Source organism: Plectrocnemia conspersa, unplaced genomic scaffold (genome assembly GCF_051122295.1).
Source record: "Plectrocnemia conspersa isolate PC_06_02 unplaced genomic scaffold, ASM5112229v1 ptg000011l, whole genome shotgun sequence".
Classification (NCBI taxonomy): Eukaryota; Metazoa; Arthropoda; class Insecta; order Trichoptera; family Polycentropodidae; genus Plectrocnemia; species Plectrocnemia conspersa.
In genome coordinates, this window is record NW_028277175.1 from 10,690,608 (window position 1) to 10,715,248 (window position 24,641).

General features: G+C 32.5%; 4 protein-coding genes across 7 annotated transcripts; 2 read left to right on the forward strand and 2 right to left on the reverse strand.

Moving 5' to 3' along the window:
• Positions 1-465: 465 nt before the first annotated feature.
• Positions 466-2,588, forward strand: LOC148229480 (recQ-mediated genome instability protein 1-like). Its single transcript, XM_088197662.1, has 7 exons — positions 466-648; positions 714-913; positions 1,127-1,229; positions 1,307-1,419; positions 1,482-1,643; positions 1,713-2,329; positions 2,389-2,588. The coding sequence occupies exons 1-7, from the start codon at positions 572-574 to the stop codon at positions 2,536-2,538; spliced, it is 1,422 nt and encodes a 473-aa protein (XP_088053788.1). The 5' UTR covers positions 466-571; the 3' UTR covers positions 2,539-2,588.
• Positions 2,589-3,948: 1,360 nt separating this feature from the next.
• LOC148229481 (uncharacterized) lies at positions 3,949-15,428 on the forward strand. Its single transcript, XM_088196850.1, has 10 exons — positions 3,949-4,069; positions 4,136-4,478; positions 4,544-4,696; positions 4,768-4,876; positions 4,945-5,040; positions 5,264-5,350; positions 5,414-5,563; positions 5,625-5,853; positions 13,757-13,936; positions 14,005-15,428. Exons 1-10 carry the CDS (start codon positions 3,971-3,973, stop codon positions 15,388-15,390), a joined length of 2,832 nt encoding a protein of 943 aa, XP_088052976.1. The 5' UTR covers positions 3,949-3,970; the 3' UTR covers positions 15,391-15,428.
• eIF3c (eukaryotic translation initiation factor 3 subunit c) lies at positions 5,886-13,093 on the reverse strand. 4 transcript variants are annotated; one of them, XM_088197609.1, is made up of 16 exons: positions 13,006-13,093; positions 12,502-12,606; positions 12,304-12,436; positions 12,084-12,228; positions 11,878-12,017; positions 11,591-11,804; positions 11,358-11,520; positions 11,022-11,284; positions 10,591-10,954; positions 10,306-10,521; positions 10,090-10,236; positions 9,846-10,018; positions 9,620-9,779; positions 9,362-9,551; positions 6,528-6,709; positions 5,886-6,256 (listed from the first exon to the last, which is right to left on the reverse strand). In XM_088197609.1, exons 2-16 carry the CDS (start codon positions 12,592-12,594, stop codon positions 6,089-6,091), a joined length of 2,751 nt encoding a protein of 916 aa, XP_088053735.1. In that variant the 5' UTR covers positions 12,595-12,606; positions 13,006-13,093; the 3' UTR covers positions 5,886-6,088. The 4 variants fall into 4 exon arrangements, with proteins under 4 accessions (XP_088053735.1, XP_088053733.1, XP_088053736.1 ...); XM_088197607.1 differs by having other exon boundaries at positions 6,522-6,709; XM_088197610.1 differs by having other exon boundaries at positions 13,000-13,093.
• LOC148229483 (apyrase) lies at positions 15,413-23,695 on the reverse strand. Its single transcript, XM_088197631.1, has 11 exons — positions 23,546-23,695; positions 19,285-19,504; positions 19,002-19,199; positions 18,809-18,939; positions 18,597-18,741; positions 18,408-18,534; positions 18,183-18,340; positions 17,205-17,295; positions 16,967-17,128; positions 16,691-16,857; positions 15,413-15,588 (listed from the first exon to the last, which is right to left on the reverse strand). Exons 1-11 carry the CDS (start codon positions 23,659-23,661, stop codon positions 15,463-15,465), a joined length of 1,641 nt encoding a protein of 546 aa, XP_088053757.1. The 5' UTR covers positions 23,662-23,695; the 3' UTR covers positions 15,413-15,462.
• Positions 23,696-24,641: the final 946 nt, after the last annotated feature.

Genomic DNA, 24,641 nt, shown 5'->3' on the forward strand with positions numbered 1-24,641 from the left:
AGCATAATATTCATTTATAAGGGAAAGCAGAAATTTAAATGCACATCAAAAAATACACTCCCATGCAGCATTTGCTACATGGACGAAGAGAAGAATTTATTATCAATTTTTTGACCCTACTACATACTTGATACATCTAGAATCTACTTTTTAAAGTAAACTTTGACTTGTTTACTAAACCTTTCTCAAAACACAAAAATAAATGTAAATTTTGTACTAACCTTTTTTTTACTATTATGTGCAAAAATTGTTTTATGTGAATATCTATAATTACTAGATTTAAAAAAAGGTCATTTTAAAAATTTTGGTCAATGTCCATCTCTGAATTTTATTTTTTGAGGTAGAGAAATTGTTACGGGAGCTCAGAAAAAGCTCAACGAAAGAAAAAAGGAAGACAACATTTTTGAGGAGGACGTCTGGACACTATATAATATCTTATATATAATCTTTTGTCTAAATTTATATATGGTCACAAAATATAGCGTTATGGTCATGTTCCCATTTATGAATACAAATGTCATATCGTTTGCGCGTTGTTTAAACTACTCGGCTACAAATAAACAATACAATAATGTCATTATCTATTATCACGGCTCAAAACTATTTAAAATCTCATGGAATGTGTGTAACGGAAGAATGGCTTTCTGGGTAAAGATTAATTTATAACCCAAGTAAAATTAATATTTGATGAAAAATAATAACTTGCAATTTAGTTGTGTAGATTTCTTCTGCAGCGAAGCGAGTAATCGATCGAAAACATCACAAGAGCTCTGCGCAATGGTGAAAAATCAATGGATGTTGTGCGACTTACAAGAAATATCACCGGGATGTTTACCTCCAAATTTATTAAGTCAGGTTAAAATGACGCTTAATGGAATTTACACTCTACAAATGAATTTCTTGATCGATATTGGTACGGTTTGCAAATCTATATCCGCATTTATTAATTATGTATATATTTAAGGTGACCAGACGTCCTCAAACTTTTTTTGGAAATAGTTTTTGAACAAAATTTTTAAAATGTCATATTTTTCAACTCCAGAAAAATAATGGCCTTTTTATTTTTAGTGTCCTTTGATATTTTTTAATTCTGTCACCTTAATATATTGATTATATTTTCCTTCAGGAACATCAGCCTATCAACAAATTCAAAAACTTACTAAAGTAGATATGACAAATATAGAAACGACTGATATTGGCAATACACAACAAGAGCCTACTTCGCAAAGGTCTTTAATTGCTTTATGTTATAATAGTCATAAATATAATAAATAAAATTTTAAATATTTTTTTTTGTCATAATTAGAATGTTCAAATTGGAGCTTACGGATGGTGTTCAAAAAATACATGGAATTGAATATAGACCGATGCGAAATCTTAATAGTGGTTTAATACCAGGAATTAAATTGCAAGTTAAAGGCGAGTATTCATTTTATATTTATTTTTAATTTGTATTGAATTAATTGATATTGCTTTTATAGGTCCTATCGATTGCCGTCGTGGTGTTTTAATGATGGAAGAAAAACACGTTACGATCCTCGGAGGCGAAGTTGACGATATGTTGGAAAAATACGCTTATAAAAATGTGCTTTGTAAAAAGATTGATTTAAATTGCAACTTTGTAGAAAACAACTCTAGATCTAGTAAGTGCTTCTGAATAAAGTATGAATATTTAATTTAATTATTTATTTCATTTATTATTTATTACATAGATAATTTCACTAGAGAACCTGTTATGATAACAAATAGACCAGCGGCCGTTTCGAGAGATTTTATTGTCAACGTTCAGCAGAACATGTCGACTATTAATGTAAACGATTTAAATGACGACATGTTTAGTGATAATTTCGATCTGATTGAATTAGATCAAGTAGAAAATCAAGCTCTTAATACTTCAAGATCAAATGCTAACGATAGAGAAAGAAATCACAATTTCATACAAGAAGACATTTTTATCGAAGATTCTTATGATGATGTTTTCGAAGATCATTATAGAGAACCGGAAACCATTGCAACTCCCGTAATATATCCAGTACAAGTTAGTAAAAATCCATTCGTATATATTAAACAATTGGAGGATGCGCAAGATGATTTCAAGAAAGGGAAGACGTTTGTTGTCAAAGCGCAAGTTTTTAAAGTTATAGGTAAACTGTCTCTTCAAAAAACAGTATGGGTTCTCAAATGTACTATAGTCGACGGATCTGGACAATTAGACGTCGATATGTCGAGTGATATTTTATCAGAGTTAATCGAATACACTCCCGATGACATGATAAAAATAAAGAAACAGATGTCTACGAAACCGGAACTCAAACAAGACATGATCAAGGTAAATTGTGTTTTTTTGAATCAAATAATAAAAGCTTTCTTAACGAGTACAGTTTTCAGGCTCTGGATTGCGCGATGAACAAAATTTACAACTGCGATTGCCTCCTACATATAAAATACGAAGAAAGCAGTCCCACTATCATAAAAATGGACCCGCTTGCAGAACTTCATATAAATCAATTAATAGATCGCGTGAACGCAGTCAGTTGATATTTTTAAAATTTATGAATTACATAATAAATAAAAATTTACTTCCTTTACGTGAATTTCTTTGTTAAACTTCTTAATACAATTAATCGAATCAATAAAAAAAAATAGAATACAATTTTAAATTGCCTATTTAATTAGATCAATGGTACTTTTTAGGCTCTAGTGTTGAAGTTGAAGCATGGTAATGTATTATTTCTCATCAAAACTATGCATAATATAGTCCTATTTGCTGCACTAACTACTAAATTTAATGAGTGGTAGGCACATGAACGAAAAGAGCTCTTAGAATAATATTTGCAATTTTAAACTGCTTACTATCTATTTTATCTATATATCGGCACTGTTTTTATAGACTTGTTCACAAAGATTAATACATAAAAAATAATTGTGTTTAAAAATTTCCTGAAAAAAAATCAATTTCTTAGAAAGTTCAAACTTATTTGTTTTATAAATATTAAATTGACGACAAGTAGCAATTAAAGGACTTTGGGGACGTTGATGGTGACGGGTGGCAATTAGACACAGATTGAGCCGATAAAGTAATGTTTTATTGATAGTTACTGTTGTTGTTTACATGGTGACAAAAGGGCGCGCGCGCCACGGCACGCGTCCGAACCCTTGCAAGCTTGCCGGTAGAATGGGAGAAAACCGTCACGCCAGTGCTACTCCAGTGCTGACCAGTTTTGGTCACAACAAATCTAAAATCGCCCCCCATAGGAATATCGAAAAATAAATTCAATTAAGTTTCAACTTTTAACTCGTCTAAATTTTGAATTAACCTCAAACAATTGACAACAAAACCTCATTTAAAGATTTTACAATTTCCGTTTAAATATAGCAAAATTTGGCGTTCGCAGAAGAAAATATTATTAACTATAAATATTTAAAGGTGTGGCCAGAAAAACCGAATGATGATTTTTGCAACATTGCAATTTTTTTGCATATGGAAGCCTGGTTAAAGTACTATCGAAAAAAATAATAATTTGCAAAGTTTCAACTTTTAACTCGTTTAAATTTTAAGTTAACCTCAAACAAAAAAAAATTTTAATCCTAATTTTGCGAGAAAAGTGACTTATGTTTTTAGCTGTGTCTCCGTTCGTGTGCTAGATGGGGCGGTAAAAATTGCGAATTCTGCAAGATTGAACAATTGGCAAGAAAACCTCATTTAAAGATTTTGCAATTTACGTTTAAATATAGCAAAATTTGGCGTTCGCAGAAAAAAACAGCTGAAAGATAACGCTATAAAATATTATTAACTATAAATATTTAAAGGTGTGGCTAGAAAAACCAAATGCTGATTTTTGCAACATTGCAATTTTTTTTGCATATGGAAGTGTGGTTAAGCACAAATAGAAAAATAAAATGTCTTCATTTTTACATTATTTTTATTAAACTTTTCATTATGGCAACATTGTAGATTTTGACGTTTACTATGGCCGTGTGTCGCGTTTGTCTTTCTTTAGACAATTTACTTGAATCTTTGTTTATTGATCAACGTGCATTAAAAATGGAAGCTTGCGCCAATGTTTCCGTTCGTATTACTTGTTCAATATTTTCATAATATTTTTAATTATTAACTTATATTTTTCCGTTATAGGTTTATGAAGGAGACAATTTACCCAACCAAATATGTGTAGAATGCGTTTCCAATTTAAATATTGCATATCTATTTAAAACTAAATGCGAATCTTCCTACGATATTTTAATCAAGGCTTCTAACCAAATTAAACAAGAATCCGACAACTTGGTAGAACTTACCCAAAATTCTGATGTAAAATATGAAGCGGAAGAGATCAATAATTCTTGTGTTATGAATACGAGCCAAATCAAACCATCAGATAGATCTAAGGCAGAAAATAATGTCGCACAATTGTCTAAGAAAATCAAAATTAACACAAAGAAATACGGCTATTATATAGTTGCAAATGAAGATGATGTCGGTTAGTGTTATTTTTAAAATAAGTAAATTTATAATAGTTTTTTTAATGATTTTTGATAATTACAGGGTTAGAACACGAATATGTCGAGGCTCTTTATAAAATATATAAACATAAATGTAACCACTGTCCTAGGATTTATGCTGTCGCGTCATATTTTAAGGTTCACCTCAATGGTCATCTCGGTATAAGGCCGTATTTTTGTAAACTGTGTAAAAAAAGTGCGTTTTTCAGTGTGTTTGATAGTTGTTGATTTTTATATTCTCAAAGGATGCTTAACTCAATTTGACAGATTTTCCCGATGAAAGGTCACATGTCAAATATCACAAGCAAAGAAAAGAAAAGGGTGCATATAAGTGCGAGTTCTGTGAACGGTCTTACAATTGCGCTAGTTCTTTGAGGTATATTTAGAATATTTATTTTATTGCATTTAACTTTGAATTGTAATTGTATTTTTTTAATTCACTAGAACACATATGAAAGTACACACCGGTGATTTAAAATGGTTTCATTGTACACTATGTACTAAAAAGTTCAACCAACTTAACAAGCTCAACAATCACATGTAAATAAATTAAATTATAAGCCACATAATTATGCATATTTAACACTTGCACTTTTTAATGCCAAAATATTTTCCCTCAATTAGTCTTAGAAACAATATATTTTGCAGAAATTTTTAAATAAAATCCTCTTAAAAATGATACATTTTGGGAGAAAATTGACAGCTAAATTTAGAGTGCAATTTTACATATTAAAAGAGTTATCTTGTCTTGTTGTTATTACAGGGTGGTTCATACTAACGAGCGTAACTTTGTATGCCAGTATTGTTCCAAAGCTTTCCGTTTCAACAGAAATTTAAAAGCACACATAGCGTGAGTTTATATTACGTTCATATTTATAAAAACGATCAATGTTGATACGGTTGTTGTTTATAGATCTGTACATGTTAAGAATAAATCGTTCATGTGCGACTCTTGTCCTAAAGGATTTGCAACGAGTCACGAGCTAACTTTGCATAAGCGCCGTCATTTGGGTATTAAAAATCATAAGTGCCGAATGTGTTCTTTGTGTTTTGTTAGTTCAAGGTGCGTATTTAATTTATTTATTATATTATTCGTTACAATTAATACTCTAATATGTTTATAGTGAAGCTCAAAGTCATATGCTTTCGGTTCACATGAAGAATAAGAATTACGCGTGTCGGATTTGCGGTGTTAAATTTTCAAGATCTACTCATAGAAACAATCACGAGCAATCCAAACGATGTGTAATAAACTTGGTTAAGAATCCAGTCGATAATGGAGCGGACGTTGAAGAAGAAGCTATGCTGAATGACCAAAACAGCTTGTCAAATATAGAAGAAAAAATATTACCATTATCGTAATAAGTTACAAAATAAAAAACACATTTCGTTTAAATTAAACTTTATTAATGTCTTGCATATAAAAATGCTATATAAAAATAGCAATTTTTTTTAAGACATATGTTTGTTCTTTGTAATAAAACGAATATTACCAACATGTATGTGTTTAATACTTTTTGATTAAAATATCAAATTCCAACGTTTAGCCCGCGTATTTAATGGAAAGGAGACGAATTTGTTAATTAAATTAATAAGCATCCTCGTGAGTCCTGTCATCGTGGAAGCGTCTCTGATTGCGTGGATTACGGTTACGGTTCCAATCTCCGCCTCCTCGACCGCCTCCGCCGCCACCACCACCACCACGCTGTCCTCTATCGCCTTGTCCTCCTCTATCCCGGTTGTTGTTATAATTACCCTAAAATGTATAAGAAACGTAGAAAAAAAGTCTAATTATGAATATAACACATAGTGTTAGATGAGTGAATATGAAATGATGCGTTATGTTAGATGAGTTAATGAACGAATATGATTTGATTAATGAATGAAATGATGCGAAATAACTCAATGTCACTTCAGATCAAAATTTGTATAGCTATGGTTTTCTTTATCGTTTTTAAAAACAATTGATTTTGCATTTCATAGACGCCGACCATTAGATACAAAATTTGCGACAGACTGACCCTTACCATGTTGCCCCTCGGATGGAAGAACGTGTTCTGCTTCGTTTCGAATATCCGCTCGTTGTAATCTACAAAGTTGAACAACTTATCGGTAAGTTGGAGGGCGAGCGCTTGGAGACGCGAAGGTTCGCAACGGTGCAACACAATGCATCCGCTTGGATCGTCCATGCTGGCCAATAATTCTTCACCTAAAATATCAATCATAATTTATTTATAAGAAAACATTCTCTGCTTTTTATACAAGGGTGATTTAAATAAAATCCTTAAAATTCAAGACACTGATTTATTGTCAGATAAACTGGCAGTAAATTGACTTCTTTCACTAATGAGTGGACTAAAAAGTTCCAAAACAACATGAGTTTTGTTGCTTTTTTTGATCAAGCAAATCAAGTAGTGATACTGTAGCAATATAAACTATTGTGAAGCAACAACAACGAAAAGGTTAGAATCCATTATTCTAATTCATAAGGTTTTAGCCGTATGGAATTTTTTGATGTCGAGATGCTTTTAAAACTTTAAGGCTTTTAACCGCCCTACCTCTGGGTTATTATTCAAAAAGTAGTTAAAAAATACTTTGGTTTTTTTTTTCATTAGATTTCACAATAACAATACTTGTTTACAATATAACAGAAAAAATTCGCAATAGACTCATTTGTGATCTTTTTTTGTATCCTTTGCAAGTCAGAGGTTCTCAAAAAAAGATTTTTCAAAATATTTTTTATAATACCCATACGAACGTATCACGCACGTTCGTATGGGTAGGGCGGTTAAAACTGTGTACGAAGAAGCAATTAAAAAATCTTCTGTCTTTGCAACAACTTACCTTTGAGGAATTCTAATTAACATAAAAACAAAGCACAAAGACAGTATTTAAATTGCTTGGACGTCAAAAAATTCTCGTGCCAAAAATGAAATAATATAATTTTGCAAAAGCTTTCTCCGTTGACTATTTTGATTTTTACTCATTTAACATTGGCCTAAACAAATATAATTTGGTGTAGTAGCTGAAAAAAGTACTCCAGTCTCTGAATTATGGCAACTCATTGTGCACTACGTGTAATATATGGCATCCTACACTTACAATGTCAAATTGTAAGCAAAACCACGTATCTGAACAATATAAAAAAATATTAGCCATTCACAATCGGCAAATGCATATCATGAACGCCACAGAATGGGCACTTTTTCAGAACACGGCGTGACTTTTTTGAAAATGATGCAAACAATATAGCAAGATGATTACTAGTTTTTGTGGACTTAATTAGATAACTTGCTCTCAGCTTAAGAAATAATGGTGCTGCGATTCACTCCCGCTAGGGATTAAATGGTACTGGTCGATTTTATACCCGCCATCGCCGCACTTGCACACATAGATTAAAGCAACTAGGCGTACTCGCGAAAGTAGTGTTAACACAAGAGTGACGGGTCTTTTTTTACCATATACATATGTATGATAACTTTTGAATTTAAAACAAAAATATATCAAGTGTTTTGTCTTTATTGTTGTATTGGTATATATATGTTATAATTATTATTTAATGAGTGGTTTTCTATCTGTGGGTCGCATTAAATTTGTTTTATTTCTAGTTTAAAAAACTTTACAAAGAAACTGAATACGTTGAAACTCAATTTAAAATAAATAAAATGCTGGTTTTAAGGATTAGTTGAAGAAATGTATTGATTTTGTTTCCACGAAAAATAACACGATGCGTTCTGAAAAAAAATGGATAATAAACTTGAATAAAAATTTAATTTTTAACATATTAAATATCAGGCATTATTCCTAAAAATGGAGCAATTTTCTCAAAAGGCTTATTTGAGAGAATTATAACATAAACTTATCTTTTAAAACCATCTTAACTTTATAATTTATGCAAATAATTAAATACAAAAGTGTATTTCATAAATTTCATTTGCGATGATACAATTTGAGCGCTAGTATGTTGGGGGGGTAACGTCACCGTGCAAGTTCGCATAAAACTAAAAACGATAAACTCGTTTTTCTCAAAATTTTGCCTTTCGTAGCGGCAACGCCTCGCCTTAAACAGAAGCCATACAATTTGTGCAAGAACATGCTGACAGTGAACACCCCATGAATAACTCTCTCTAACGAATCTACTCAATATATATAATTGTATATAATTAAATAAAATGTATAAACAAATAAATAAATATTTTTTTAGAATAAATTCGACCCCCCGATAACAAGAAAGTACCGAAAAATAAACAGGTCATTTACTTTCTTCAGAGCAAATTTTGACATTTACTTATTATCACAGCACTACCCTCAAATTAGACAGTTGCGAAACGTCTATTTGCTGTTCAAACCCAAACCCAACAAAAAAAACTGTTAAATTTGAGTGTGGCGCTGTTCTAATAAACAAGTACCAAACAAAATCAATGCATTTCGTTGACTAATCCTCAATACCAGCTTTTTTTATTATCTATATCGAGTTGCAAAATATTCTTTGTAAATAAATATGTTTCAAATTATAAATAAAACAAAGTAGATTTAAACACATTTTATGATTTTAATTTTCATCTTATGCGACCCACAGATTGAAAACCACTGATAAAATAATTTGAACATATGTCAAAACATTTGGTAAATTTTCGTTTTTTAATTCCTTTTAATTCAAAAGTTAATATATTTTTTTTTATAACTGCTGTTTTCACACACAATGAATAAATGACCCATCGGTCGGTGGCCGGTATAAAACCGACCAGTACCAATTAAACTAACACTAACCGTGATGGACATTTGGGTATTATTGTTGATATTATTTTTGTTTAAACTCAACTAGCTAGCAAATATAGTAATAATAAATGAAGGAACTCACCTATGATCATCTTACTAACGAGGGAATGAACTACCGGTTTCGGTAACTGGAACATAGTTTGCAAAGTATCTAAGCTGACTGAGGCGTAAACGTTACTGTAAGTGAACAGGTATGTTCGCATCGATTCTTCTTTGATGAGACGAAGAAGCATCTCGCGTACGGCATCAGCTTGGTAGAACAGATCCCAAACCTGTAATGATATAATTAGCATGAGACATACAAGACGATATATGTATTTCAAAATATTATGAATAATACCTTAGCGTTCATCTTTGCGTTGACAATATAGTTGAAGCACATTTCCCAATTGCCGTGACGCATTGCTCTGGCTGCTGCTACGACATGCTCTCGCATACTTTCCGGAGGTCCGACTAGCGATTGACGTTCAGATGCACGTAAATTTTGGTAGAACGTTTTACTGTAAGTCATTACATAAATTGAGTATTATGTACAATTTTTTAAGTCACTCTTCCGTAATATTTACCTTATCATGCGTCTGCGCGCATCGAACTCGTGAGCAGCCATATAAGGAATCTCGATTAACATAGCCGATACGAAATAGACGCACTCTAACAACTCCAAATTGATGTGCATGTGGAACGGCATCTGTCTCTGTTTTTCGATTTTTTCTTGTTCTTTGGATCGTTCGTGTTGACGCTGCGATATAATAAAAAGCATGTAGATATTGTATCTCATCGATATTAAAATATATAGATATTATTGAATACCGTCACTTGGGGAAGTAAACCTTGAGCGAGTAGCTCTTTAGGCTTACCCGTCACCATCAGATCGACAAGACACGAATGAGCATCTTTGATGTTTCCGTAGCGGAAGGCACACAGACCCAAATTTGCCATCGTACGATTATACAAGATCTGTTTGAAGATAATTTCATATAAATACATTGTATTCTAAAAATATACATTTAATAATCTGACGCTCACTTGAGTGCTGGGATCCGAATGTTGAATGTTTTCTTGCAAGTGACTCATGAGCAACAAATCGCGAGCTTTGTACCAATTATCATGAAGAGCATAATGATACATATGACTGAGAATAGCTCTCGTACGGAGGCGTCCGGTGCTGTCGCTAGCATAGATATATTTGCACAATCTATCCATCACATGCACTGACGTTTCAATTGTAGCTGATACTTCACCCTGAAATTATGACCGAATCATTACATCGAATCACTTATAACGTTTAAATTATATGATGCAAAAAATTACCGCTTTCTGCTTGAGAACGGTCGGATCGAACTTATAGTAAAGATGATCGATCTTCCTCAGATAGATACGGCACAATTCATCTTGAATCCCTCGAGTTTCCGCATACAGCATGGCGCGATCGATGATGCTCGATACGCGAATCTCGTCTTTTAATCTATCGACGTATTCGTTGGAATGAGGATCGCATTCTTTGAGAAGCTTGATGAACTCGTCGTCTAATTTTTCGACGGCGGTCACCCCGCAAGCGTTGACGCGGTAAGGCGGCACCGCAATCTGTTCAGAATCTTCAGGAATGAGCTCGCTCACGACAAGATCCTCGTTAGCCAGCAGTAGGTCGATCATGTCGTTGACGCAGTCGACGAGTCTATTTTAAATAAAATAATGATAAGTAAAAGTAATTATTGCTGAAAAATAAAATACAATCTACGCACTTGTTCCAATGCTCGGGCTTCATCGAATCGGACACTTTGGAGTTGTAATCGAAATATGCGGCAGCAATAGCCGCTTTCAATTTGGCGGCCACAGCAGCTCCCAAATTATGAGCTTCGCTTACGGTCAACAATTCGCGCAGGAGTTCCAATTGCATGTGTCTATCCGTGCGCTTTTTACCACGCGATGCCATTATCTCTTCCAATTTCTTGATTACCGCGGGCACGTCTACTTCGGCTTCTTTGCTGAACATTTTGGGTTTTTCCTAAAATTTATTTTATATTATTTTAGTTCTCTATTCATAATAATATATCGATGATTAAAAATTGAATACATACTTGAGTCGTCGCTACACCTTTACGCACTGTTTCCCATGCTCCTTCTCCGTCGTCTTGTTCGCCCAAACGGCGAGATCTACGAGCACTCGGCCTGTCTCGTTCTTTTTCACGACGACGTTCGTGTTTTCGTTCACGTTCCTCTTCTTCGTCCTTTTCGGTTGTTCTAGGGTTGAAAAGAGTATTAAATATTTGACAAATTAAATACGATACCGTTATTAAATTAAATGGCATACTTCTTAAGAAACTTTTCTCTGAGATTGAAATTTTTATCGTCTTCATCGCTGGATGATCCGGAAGACGACGATTCGGATCCCCAATCTATGGAATCTTCCGAATCGTCATCACCGACTGGACGCGCCTTTGTAAACGATTCCTTGGACGTCTTTTCAAAAGCGACGGCTATATCGTCATTTTTTTCTTCTTCCGAATCGGAAGACTCATCCCCAGCTAAAAATGACATGACATTCGATCAATATAAATTCACAAAATAATAATCATCATCATAAAGCAATCAAAATACATTTATCAGCATCTTCTTGATCTGGTTCTTCGGGTTCTTCCCGAATGCGCGCTAATTCAGGCTCCATTTCCTTGCAGTATTTACGCAATTTTTGCCTCAAGGATGTCAAAGATTTACTGTTGCTCTTTGACATGTTTTTCCTGAAATAATGAACGAGTTGAGTATACAAATACAAAATAATATTAAATTATTACATATTAAAAAACCTGTAATCACGATCTTCCCATAGTTGAGCGATGAAAGTCTCGCACTCGATTAAACACCGTAAAAAGAAATCTGGAGGTTGTCCAGCAGATTCTTTCATTACAACGGGCAACGCTTTGGTGTATGCCCTTTGTAAATCTTCGAAACCTATCGAACATAGCATAGTTTTAAAGCAATTTGGTCGTACATTTTTGGCTCGGAATATAAAATTTATATACTAACTTGAGAGCATAGATGTCATGTCTTTGATCTTTTTGTAATTGCGGATATTTTTAATGATACCCGTCAGCTCTTCGAACCTTTTCTCCTTAGTAGACCTCACTACTCTTTTAGTTTCTTCTTCATCGTCACTGAACTATAAAAATAAATTGTTTATAATAATAATGTAGACGTAATTGATAATATGATGCAAATACTAACCGTGAAGGCCATAGTCGGTTGGCGGTGTACTTGCTCCTCCTCGCTCGAGGTCTCCGACTCCGAGTCGGAGCCAGTTGCGAAAAACCTGCTCATCTTGAGTGTTTTCTGTGAATAATTTATGATTTAGAACCATATTATCTTTAAATAGCTTTAGTATTTCTTCATTTTTCAACGTTCTAATGCATGATTTTAAAAATCATGATTTTGTGCTATCAATCAATTTTAGTGAAAAGAGATATCAAATATTTGTCTTTCATAATATGAAAGGTAAGAAATATTACATATACAATCACAAAATTAGAAGAATAAATTTTTCGGTTAAAAGATCGTCAAAAATCGATTCAAATCTCAAAAAATATGTTTCATGACAGAATTCTGGGTACATTTATGCGGCATGTCCACGACAAAAGAGGTTATCAACATTTTCGGTCTTAAATCGTAAGAATTGAGGAGTTTGCGGTTGACACAATGACTTATTGATTAAATTAGAATATGTACACTAACTCGTCAGCAGCTGGTGAAGAAACTAGCAGACGAAAGCTGCAAGCGCTGCCACGGCGAATAGCAATAGGTACGAGAGACGTGCCGTTGTAACCAAATTGCGTCCATGTTACTATTATACTATTCATTATTACTATTATGTCGAGTGAAGCAAAATAAAATAAAATTTATATTTCAAGTTACTTTGGGAATCATTAAATATTTTTTTGTATAAAATGTTTTTTATAAAACAATATATTTTTACTATTCTAATTTGACATTATCAGGGATGAAAGTTGACAAAAAAAATATTGCATTCTACATATTTTATAATTGTAAAAGTGACATTTCCAAAACTATTTTTTTATATCTTAGTGAAATGCTGCCAACATCAGGTGTAGAACATACCTTTTTTGCTTCATGCTTGGAATCTAAAATTTCTCTTGTAAAAGGACACGTTTACATTTTTTATTGTTTTTCACAGCTGATATCTGTATTTTGTTTTCTTCTCATACACCTTGTTGCGTCTCTTTTAAACATTTCTTAACTTATTATAGAAATGTTACCTTATAGAACAGATTGATGAATTTATTATTCAATACATATAAAGATTCAGTACATTTTGATATTTTACTATTATTTAAAAATCGCAATTAACCGTTTATTAGTGTCGTCAATAACACTGAATAACATACGACGATATTGATAAAAGGTTAATTGCGATTTTTAATCGATGTTTGGGCAAAAAAAGTATTTTTTTGTATTGCAACACTAGCAAATGTCAAAATACGAGAGCGAAGACACAATGGAGGATAAAGCTATTTCGATAATCAAATTCTGCAGAACGTGTCTATCCTCTACAGAACCGCTAACTAATTTATTCAACGAGAACGATAACATCAATGGTTCTAAAATATCTCTTTGCGGAATGATTTTATCTTTTGCTTATATTGAGGTAAATATTGTTATATTATGTTTATCCACAGTAATAAAATTACTAAGATTTGTAAACTTTGTTTCAAGGCGAGTTTTGGCGATGGACTATCTGATGAAATATGTCAAAGTTGTGCAGAAAAAACTTACATAGCTTATAATTTCAAAAGCTTATGTGAAAAATCCGACACTATACTAAGAAAATCTAATTTGCAAAATAACGAAGAAAAAATAAAAACTGAACCTAGTAAAATAAGTTCAGAAATATACAAAGATATAACATTGGAAGACTTTACTCTAGAATCGAATTTAAAAAATGTTTCCGATACAAAAACTAAAAAGAAAACGTCAAAATGTGATTTAGACATTAGTGACGACGATTTCAATCTTAAAGAAGAACTTATTTTACCAATATCGTCCACCGAACTGCAGATATCTTGCGCCGTATGCTCGGAAGCCTTTGAAAACCATGCTCTATTACGAGAACATAAAAAAACGCATCCATCAAACGTGAGGCATAATTGCCACGTTTGTGGAAAATCCTTCTCGCGAGTTCAAACACTACAGCATCACATGGTGACGCATACTGAAAACAGGGCTCATTTATGTCCAATGTGCGGTAAACGATTTCATTTAGCCGGTGGACTGAGACAGCATTTAAAGTATCATAGGGGAATCAAACCTCATATATGCGAAATGTGCAACAAGAGCTACTATAATCTGCATTTATTGAGAGAGCACGTTCGTTGCGCCCACTCGACCAATCGTTACAATAATAACTGTTCCATTTGTAATAAGAAATTCACCGCTAAATCAACGCTTAAGATGCATATGAAGACACATACTGGCGAGCGATCTCATGGATGCGAGATTTGCGGTAAAAGATTCACCAGAGCCGCCTATTTAAAGGCTCATTCTAGACAACACACTCAAGATCCACCGCCACGCATGTTCGTATGTCCACATGAAACGTGCGATCGGATGTACGTCACGAAAGCGTCCCTGAATATTCACATACGTCACCGACATACAAAAGAAAAACCTTTTACTTGCGAAATTTGCGAAAAATCATTTTCGTCTATGCCCGGATTGACTGAACATCGAAGAGTTCACACTGGAGAAAAGCGCGAAGAGTGCTTCTTATGCAAAAACCGTTTTGTCAATAAACAATCTTTGAAAAAGCACATGAGATTGCATACTGGAGAAAGGCCGTATCCGTGCGATCACTGCGAAGAGCGATTTTTATCAAGTTCGCGCCGTAACGAGCATGTGCAAACAAAACACATGGAAAGACAGCACGAGTGTTCCGTATGTCATAAACGCTTTCATTTAAAGAGAACTCTCAAAGGTCACCTTAGAATACATACAAGCGTGAAACGATTTCAAAATCCTCTTTTACAAATCAATGACGTCCCTGCGGCGAGCTCCGATGCAAAGCAAAATGTACCAGAACCGAGATTCGAAGTTATTGTATGAATATATTGAAAAATAAATTAAATACGCATTTAAACAAATATTTTATTTTATAAAATATACATATTGCATTAATTATTGCCTTATAATAATACGTTGATCAGTACCATGTGTGATCGGACTATGCTTATTGATATATGCTTCTAAAATATCTATATCCTTTGCCCAAACCTTCACATTCTCTTTGTTATTGGAAATCATCTGTAATTTAAAAGAATATGTTACTGTGCTTCAATATAAAATTGATCTTGTAAGATTCTATATAACTATTAATTATTAGGATAGAATTTAAGTATTAATACAGCTGGATTCAATTCGAGTTTCCTGTATTAGCAGTACTGCAAATCAGACAGCTGTCAATAATCACACATGTTCAAAGTAGCAAATGCTAGTTTGCAACGACACATTTACGAAATGGATCGCTTAACCACAGTTCAACGCGTTAAAATGGTTTAATCGTTCTACAGCAATAATAATTCTGTGCGACCTTTATATCGAAAATTATGGTAAACTTCATCAACCTACTGAGCTTGTTATACCTTGTTAAACAAATGGTAACGCGTTGGTCAGGTACAACGTCCTAGTCTAGACCCAGACTAACCGTCTCAAGTGACTGGGGTGGACTTGAATTAAACTCCAAACTTTCGTTTGTCTCTGATTAAGTTATTAGCTCTGAATATCGAATCTTGAATGAATGTCCCGAATAAAAGCTGATAATGATTTAAATAGAAATTCTAGGGCAATCACGCCCTAGTTGGGCTTCCGATTATTTAGAGATTCAGACCATGCTGGATAAAGGCGAATAGTCTTTCGTGATTGATTGCGTAATGTCTTTCTTTTCCGTGTTTTTTATAATTATTTCAGATCTTTCTTTGAAATTTCTAATGGCTGTTATCTCATATTTATAGATTAGTCGCTATTTAATAGCAATTGCGTCTTTGGTGAGGTTCTGTGCGTATTAGCTTTCTCTTCTGAATATAACGCGCCTTAGTGTTTTATGCATTATTACATTGTTCAGGTGGAACTATGTGTAAGACAGTCTTTCGTGCATTGTTAACTGGTTTAATTAATAATTAAAAAAAAAAAAAAATTTGTCTACTAAAAATATCAGGAAACTACAATTTTAAAACTAAATTGCCAATAAAAGTGATTATATTTACGGCTCTGGCAAATGTTGAATCTATGATAAAAGCTGTAAAAATTGATGTAGAAAAATTAAAAATAAACCACAATAGTCACATATGAAACTAATTACACAATCATTTAAAATATAGCAAAGTTAGACACGATGATATTTAATTACCGTATATCCTTCTCCTCCATTTGCCATAAACGACGAAGTTGCTAGTCTATATATTTTTTCACCTTCTATTGGCGAATATGTTGGTATTTTACATTTGTTGCATCTAATTAAAGCTTCCACGACTCTTTTCCCTTCTGGATTTTTTACATCAAACACAACCCTAATACCTAAAATTTTATATATAATATATTATAAATATAATAAATTTTATTATATATTATACATATAATAAATTTTATTTTTTAATAAAATAAAAGCAATTTAATTATCGCATACCTGAAATTTGTAATAGTTTAAAGCTGGAAAATGTTTTAACGTCATAATTCTTTAAATTTACGGAAAATTCTAGAGCTTCTAAAATATATTTTCCTTTTATATCAAAAGAGTATAATTCATTCTCGAACGGTTGTGATGTTACCAAATCAGAGTATGTTATAGCTAAAATGTTTGTACATGTTAGATTATTAATATATATACTTGAGTGAAAAGTTTTTGAAGAGAATAATTAGCGTACGTCCTTGGTCTATATCAATTCTTAATCCACCCTGATTCATAAGACACGCCGCTGCATGAGTCCATTCTCCTTCTTCAGCTTCCTCAACCAGCTGAAAAGATTACATTTTTACAATTTTATTTTTTATTTAGGACATGTTCAACAAAACTTTTATTATAGCTAAGGTGTTTGGACCTACGCATGCGCGAGTTTTCCACTCGCTTTTATACAGTTGGCATCCGTGACGCACGGGCGCGGGATAAGCCTATTTGTTATTTTTAATAAGTGTATTAAGATGGAATAAAAAAATTAAATAGCAATCTAAGTGTTTCGCTGGTTCTTCAATCACGATAAAACGGCCTACCCTCAATAGTGAGGATCGTACGCGAATAGACACTTTTCCTCGAATGAAGAAGTTAAGCAAAAAATATGATACATATTATTTATTGCATTAATTTAAAGCTCAAATACAATAGGTCAAAATTTACTCAATCACTGATGCTGCGTTAAAACATTTTTCATTTTTTTTATTTTATATATATATGATATTTTTTATGATCTGAAGTAGCTCATTGTTAGAGATCTAATTTGTTCAATAGATCTTACTCAATAGCTTGATTTTAATTAATCATCATGATATTCATCCGCGAGATTAAGAGCACCATCTATGTCAAAAAGTTCATATCGATTCGGTAAGATCTATTCAAAACAGAAATAACGGTGGAATTTTAAAATTATATAGAAATTTTTTTCAAATGAACATTTTTTATACAAATATTTGATAACCTAATTATTAGATTATGTGCTGAGTTTAGATATGTCATTAGTTATATTGAGAACAATTTTTATACCGACTTATAATATAAACAGCATTTATAAGTCAATATTTATACTCTACAGCCCAAAATTCAGCATTTATATAATTAACACATAAGCAAAAATATCCAGTATCTTATGAAAACTGTTGAAAAATAATATATTTTAGCAACACTATCTTACCCTGTCAACAAAAACATCAGCTATAAAGTTTCCCAAGTTGCATTCTGATTTTGAACACTGTGCCTTACTGAGTAACACTTTTGTTTCGCCAATCTTTCTCTGTCCTAATTTATCCACTTCCTTCTTAAACGGTTCCATCAGTTTCAATATATTTTGATCTGTTTTAAGAAACAATATTGTATTATTTCCGTTTCATTATATAACTTATTTAAACATTTAATTTACCTTGTTTGATTGAATTGGCCAAATAAATAGCATTCCCTTCCCAATCCAATACCTTACCTTGATTATCAAAATATAACGTGATGTTGCCAAGATATTTTGTATAAGCTGAAGCTTGGACTATTAAAACCTGAAAATAGACTTTTATTTATTGATTCATCTATTATTCACATAAAACATTATTGTCTTTACCGTATCACCAGTCGACTGAGTTACTTTAATTGGATAGGTATCAATGGGTCTTTCACCTGTAGGTGGAATGCCGCTATATAATAATGAATGCGAGTGTCCTCCTACTATAATATCAATATTATTTCCAGCTGATTTAGCAATTTCCCTGATAATTCATAAGTATAAAATTATTGAACATATGGATTTAATTAAATAATCGATTTTTGATTTACCTATCAATTTCGAGACCGGAGTGTGAAAGAACAATGATAATATCAACTCCTTGTGATGCTAACTTATCTGCTTCAATCTTAACAGATTTGACTTCATCCTTGAAGATTAACGCACCTGAATTAGCTAATTGCTATAAACAATTAATGATTATATAATAAACGAATTCGTGTTCATAATACAATATCTACTAACAGGCGTATTTTGTGCTATCACACCAATAATACCAATCTTACGACCTTGTCTTTCGATAATCTTACTCTTGGAATATAAGTTTTGGATTTCCGGCACTTTAGAATCATCAATATTGCTAACGAGCATTGGAGCGTTGATTGTTTGTAAGTAAGGAATGACTCCTGCTATCTGATGATCGAATTCGTGATTGCCAAGTGTCTGAAAATATGACATATAATATATATAATATTATTAAAAATGTGTTTGATAGGTAAATTTATATATATATATAATATATACTAACATGAGCATCTAATGGAAGCATGTTCATAAAGTACTGTGTGACGTTCCATCTCAATAAATTATACCATATAGTACCTTGAAAACTGTCGCCAGCATTTAAAACGATACTATCGGGGTACTTCATTTTTAATTCATTTATCATTGTATAAAGTCTTGGAAAACCTCCGATGCATTGTACGTTTGAAATGCATTTCGTTGAAGTTGGACTAGTCTCTTCAAATCTAAAAAAATGTTCAAGATGGAAATATTTAAGTTTTTTTAATTATTGATTCATATTTGTTAAAAAAATACTAGCTACTTGAATATATTTAATTAGGTTTTTTAAAACTACTTTTTTATTATCAACAGAACATATTGGTACACCAAATTAGATATTGAGGTTGAGGTACTAAAACAAGTCGTGTCAATTGTAAAAATAGGTTAGCAAAACATTGTCGATAAATCGAGATACAGATATTTAGAAATAAATAACAATGGTATTTTAATATGGCTGTAGCTCATATTAAAAAATATGGAAATTGAATCAAATGGCAGTGCAACGTCGTATTTTAGACTGATTGTCGCAAGTGACCATGGTGGACTTGAATCATACTCCGAACAACGATCTATCTTTGGTCGAATGTTTGACTTCGAATATCAAATCCTGAATAAATGTGCTAAGCTGATAGTGATTTATATAACAATTCTAAGTACACTAGACTAATCAAGCCTTAGTCGAGCCCTACAATTTAGCTCTAGACATATCGCATGGTAATTATTTTTAATTTAACGAAAGATACGTCAAAGATGGAGTTCCTAAAGAACATATTTGGACCAATATGAAAAATTTTGGACACAAATCGGATATTATGTAAAAAGCTGTGCAAGGATACTTAAATGTCAATGAAATCGGTGTTAAAAATATGGGGGATATTCGTATCATAACGCCAGACAAATATTCGGTGCGAATTAAACACCATAAGGAACTAGCATTTAATATTTTTTATTTTTGCACATTGTTGCCATATTGCAGTTTAATTTTTTAATTTTGTGCAAGAATTATTTACTGTTCTCCATCAAAAGTTTGTTAGTCCGTGGTAACATTATATTTAATACAACGTTTTCGCTTAAATCAATTGTTCAGTCGACTTCGACAGCAATATATATACCGCTCTCAGATGCACACATAAAACGGCAGATAAAATTTGGACACTGTGGCGTTCGCTGATGTAGTGTTTAATTTTCTATTTACGTTGTGATGTCCACCATGAAATACAAAGTTTACAGCCATTGATCAGCTGTTAATATCCAGAATATTCAACATATTTTTGTCGTGAATATTTTAAAATTTAACGTTCCAATAAATTTTTTATTAAAAATCAAATTGACAACTTCACTGTATATCTTCAAAAATCTGACTGGCAACACTCATATGTTTGCGAATTGACATCTGATTTTGTTGGCAGAATATTTATTTTGGCCACATCCGACTATTATTTTATTAAATAAAATAGTCATGTCTATCACGAAGGAATACCTAAAATATTAAGATTTTATTCGATTTTTAAAGATATTCACGTAATAAAATTGTCATGTAAAGTTGGAGTACATCACAGTAAAGGAAAGGTTATACAAGAAGCAAAACGATTGAAAATATAATTTCTTAAAAACCATTACATTTTGTTATGTAGGGGAAAGTCTTAAAATATATATTTCCCAAAAAATACTATTCAGCAGTTTCCCAAACATAAAGCTCCAGGAAATGATTTATTTTTTAGGTCTTCATCCTTTAAAATCCTTCCGATGTTTGCCATCGACTACTTTTTAAACATTGTAAACTCGTTTCATTTTTGTCTATATTTTTAAGCCGCGAAGGTTTCGATGCAACTAGTTGTAATAGTTTTTGTAAACTGGATACGGATCCTTAGATTCCTTCTGTTATAGTTACTGGTCTATAAAATTTACTACTCGTCGCGAATAAAATTGACTAAGATAGAATACAAAATAAAGTACTAGAGCCAGTGGCGTAGCTATGGGGGGGCGGAGGGGGCGGGCCGCCCCGGGCGGCACTCGCTTGGGGGCGACATATTCGCGATGGAATCATCTAGTATGGTTCTAAACCCTGAATAAACTAAAATGTATGTAAATCTACGAATAGCAAGAGCTTAACAATAATCAAAAAAATATTTTAAGAAATGCTGATTTTATGACCCTGAAAAAAAATATATGGGGGGGGGCGGCAATTTTAAGGAATGCCCCGGGCGGCACATATCCTAGCTACGCCACTGACTAGAGCACGATAATAATCTTTCCCTGTAAAATATTTGGTTTGAGATGCTCTCATTTCCCCATGAATCAACAACATTAAGGGCCCATACGCACTGTCGGCTCAAAAACGTAGGTAACTAGACTAGGCGGCTAAGCCGAGCGACTCGAGGTCGGGTAGTACATTCGCGAAGAAATTGCATTATTAATTTTAAAGAGCACTGTCGGCTAGCCGTCGGCGACTAGCCGCCCGGCGACTGTACTTTATATGGTTTTAAATGGGCGCATACGCACGCAGGCGCCGAGTCGCCGGAGCGTCAGGCGCGATCCTGTGCAGAGGTGATGCACAGGCGACTTGCCTGTCGCGGCAACCAATAAAAGCATGGGTTTAGATGAGTGCATTCGCACGAGGAGCGACTTTCGAGGCAACTTATACATCATTCACACAAAATGGCTTCGACACAGAAAAGCTCATCGTAGAAATTGAATCCCGAATTGTTTACAATAATTTTATATGAATATTGATAACGAAAAAAAAATATTGTGAAATAATATCTATAATTATATTATATTATTTCTTGCTTCTCGATTTATTTAATGAATTTAGCATCTAAAAAATTGTGTAAGATATATACATTTATATTTCATACGGGGAAATTGAATATTATATTGAAATTAAAATAATATTTTTTTCTCTTTAAAATTAATATTGCAATTTCTTCGCGAATGTACTACCCGACCTCGAGTCGCTCGGCTTAGCCGCCTAGCCTAGTTGCCTACGTTTTTGAGCCGGCGGCCGCTAGTCGCCGGCGGCTAGCCAACAGTGCGTATAGGCCCTAATTAGTTGTGAAATATATCCAGACTTTCGCTGCCTAATTTGCATCTGACATTCGATTAGCTAAGAATCTGACATTTTATTTTATAATGTTCGTAAACAAAATGCAATTGTTTAATCATTAGATCAAGTTTTTATTTTATTGACAATGAACTTCAACTCGTGAGCATATATGTATGTATATTTTGTATATAAATCGATACTATCATCAATAACATTATTATCTCCGTGCTATTCATAATTTAATTAACACATTGATTCAGGTTTAAATATTTTATTATTTTTTTTTATAAATGTTATATGGGTCATGATGACATTGCAAAACATCAAAGTATACATATGTATGTAAATTTCAGCTTTCTTTTCTGTGTGTTATTGCAGAAACTTTCACTGACTATAGAGCAGATGTAGCATTATGTAATAAATGTAATTCATCAATTTAAATTTAAATCGATAATGCAAGTTTTTCCCAACTGCTGCAATTGTATTTTTCTGTATGGTAGACCATATGCAAACATTTTAAGAGCTCTTTTATTCTTACCGACTATTAATGTGGAGAACGATAAAATAGACTGAGAGTTCTTATTTTAATACTTGTTTTACCGGTAATAAAAAAGTAGATTTTGTTAAGACCTTTGACATACTTTAAATTAACATACTTTAGAAAACATATATACCTAATATTAATATAATCTTTACCCACATAGAAAGTTAACTTTTAAAATTCATAAGTTGCTAATGGAGTTAAATTTATAATAACGAAACACGCCGGTAAGTTAATTTTGAGAAGCAGTGAAAGCATTTTGTGTAGTTCACCTTGAACCATATTTGTACTTGACTGAATGAAAATGCGAAGGTTTATTTTATAGTAAATTATATTATATAATTATATAATGATAAAAAAGTTCTTAAGTAAAAAAAGTCGTGATTCAACATTAATCATTTTGCTTTTCGGCCTGTGCAAGGTCAACAATTAAATTTGTATAATAATATTTTTATTGCATAAACACGCATATAACACAGGTTTTAGATGGGTCACAAAAATAAATGTATTAAAGTGGTTTAATATAACTTGATGATATCACGAAATATGCATAATACTTAAAAACACAATGAACCAACGATCGTTGAATACTATTTGAAAGTCTTGATTTGTTAATTCTGATTTATATAATCTACTCACCTTGCGTGGAAATCATTAAAGTGGACCAAGTTCAACTGAAATCGGTCTCTCTTTATCACCGAAGCATCAGTAAGAAATACGGAAAGAGATACAACAAACACCCACAGAGCTGCCATCGTCTCAACGTGTTGTTCAATACTGTCGCGTGTTCTGCAGTTAAAGATTGTATTATTCCAATTATCTAATCAAGACACGGCAATCGGAAAATTTAAAAAAAGCGACTGGATCCTGTATTGCTAAAATTGAAGTACTACTCCTTTTTGCTACTTTATCATTTGATTGATGTCAGAAAAAACGTGTCTTAAGAAGTTAAATATTTAATACATCTTGCATTGGAAGTATATATAATATAAAATTCCAATTGCATTACTTATTAATTATTACTTGATAACATAATGAAATAATAAAATCGCAGTTTATAACGTAACCGGTAAATGAGTTTTTACAGAACAAATCGATAACAGTTCTATAGCAAAAGCTGTTTATCGATTTGTTACTTAATAAAAGAAAATAAAATATATCGATGTTTTACATTTAGTTTATTTAAAGTTACGGAAAAAACAGCAATATTTTTTTTGTGTTAAAAGTATAGTTGTTTTTATGACAAAGGAGTTATATATTAATATTTGAATAATTTTTATAAAATTTTGAAAGCAAAGGTGAGATATACACTTCATTTTTTCTGAAGAGTCAGTGCAGAAATACATAGTGCGGTTTGCAACGACTAACCACATAGTAAATATATATTTTCAATCATTTTCATTTCATTTTAGAGTTTATCTATCGTAATGAGGATAATTGTTTGTCGTTAGCGAATAGAGCGGAAGCTTTGATATACATCATCTTATACACACTGATAATCAAATTGTACAATCTCTATTGATAATTTATCTTTGTCACTCTTCTATAAAAAACATGTTTTTAATTTGAACAAACACGTGGTTTAATAATAATAATTATAATATTTTTTTTGTATATATTATGAATATTCATAAAATTATTTAACGCGATTTTACTAAAATATTATAGTCAAGCAATATAATATAACAGCGCTGTACAACTGGCGGCCCGCCAGCTTATTTTTGCGGCCGCGAAT

What these genes read in the sequence shown, in the direction of transcription:
- LOC148229480 (XM_088197662.1), top strand. Translation starts at nt 572, where the DNA reads ATGTCATTATCTATTATCACGGCTCAAAACTATTTAAAATCTCATGGA. An exon ending in ACGGAAGAATGGCTTTCTGG is followed by an intron (nt 649 to 713) that starts GTAAAGATTAAT and finishes CTTGCAATTTAG; the next exon opens with TTGTGTAGATTTCTTCTGCA. An exon ending in CAAGAGCCTACTTCGCAAAG is followed by an intron (nt 1,230 to 1,306) that starts GTCTTTAATTGC and finishes TGTCATAATTAG; the next exon opens with AATGTTCAAATTGGAGCTTA.
- LOC148229481 (XM_088196850.1), top strand. Translation starts at nt 3,971, where the DNA reads ATGGCCGTGTGTCGCGTTTGTCTTTCTTTAGACAATTTACTTGAATCT. An exon ending in TTGTAAACTGTGTAAAAAAA is followed by an intron (nt 4,697 to 4,767) that starts GTGCGTTTTTCA and finishes TCAATTTGACAG; the next exon opens with ATTTTCCCGATGAAAGGTCA. An exon ending in AACAAGCTCAACAATCACAT is followed by an intron (nt 5,041 to 5,263) that starts GTAAATAAATTA and finishes TTGTTATTACAG; the next exon opens with GGTGGTTCATACTAACGAGC.
- LOC148229483 (XM_088197631.1), bottom strand. Translation starts at nt 23,661, where the DNA reads ATGGCAGCTCTGTGGGTGTTTGTTGTATCTCTTTCCGTATTTCTTACT. An exon ending in CTCAGTCGACTGGTGATACG is followed by an intron (nt 18,535 to 18,596) that starts GTAAAGACAATA and finishes GTCTATTTTCAG; the next exon opens with GTTTTAATAGTCCAAGCTTC. An exon ending in TAAACTATTACAAATTTCAG is followed by an intron (nt 16,858 to 16,966) that starts GTATGCGATAAT and finishes ATAAAATTTTAG; the next exon opens with GTATTAGGGTTGTGTTTGAT.
- eIF3c (XM_088197607.1), bottom strand. Translation starts at nt 12,594, where the DNA reads ATGAGCAGGTTTTTCGCAACTGGCTCCGACTCGGAGTCGGAGACCTCG. An exon ending in TGGGAAGATCGTGATTACAG is followed by an intron (nt 12,018 to 12,083) that starts GTTTTTTAATAT and finishes TCATTATTTCAG; the next exon opens with GAAAAACATGTCAAAGAGCA. An exon ending in AAGGTGTAGCGACGACTCAA is followed by an intron (nt 11,285 to 11,357) that starts GTATGTATTCAA and finishes AATAAATTTTAG; the next exon opens with GAAAAACCCAAAATGTTCAG.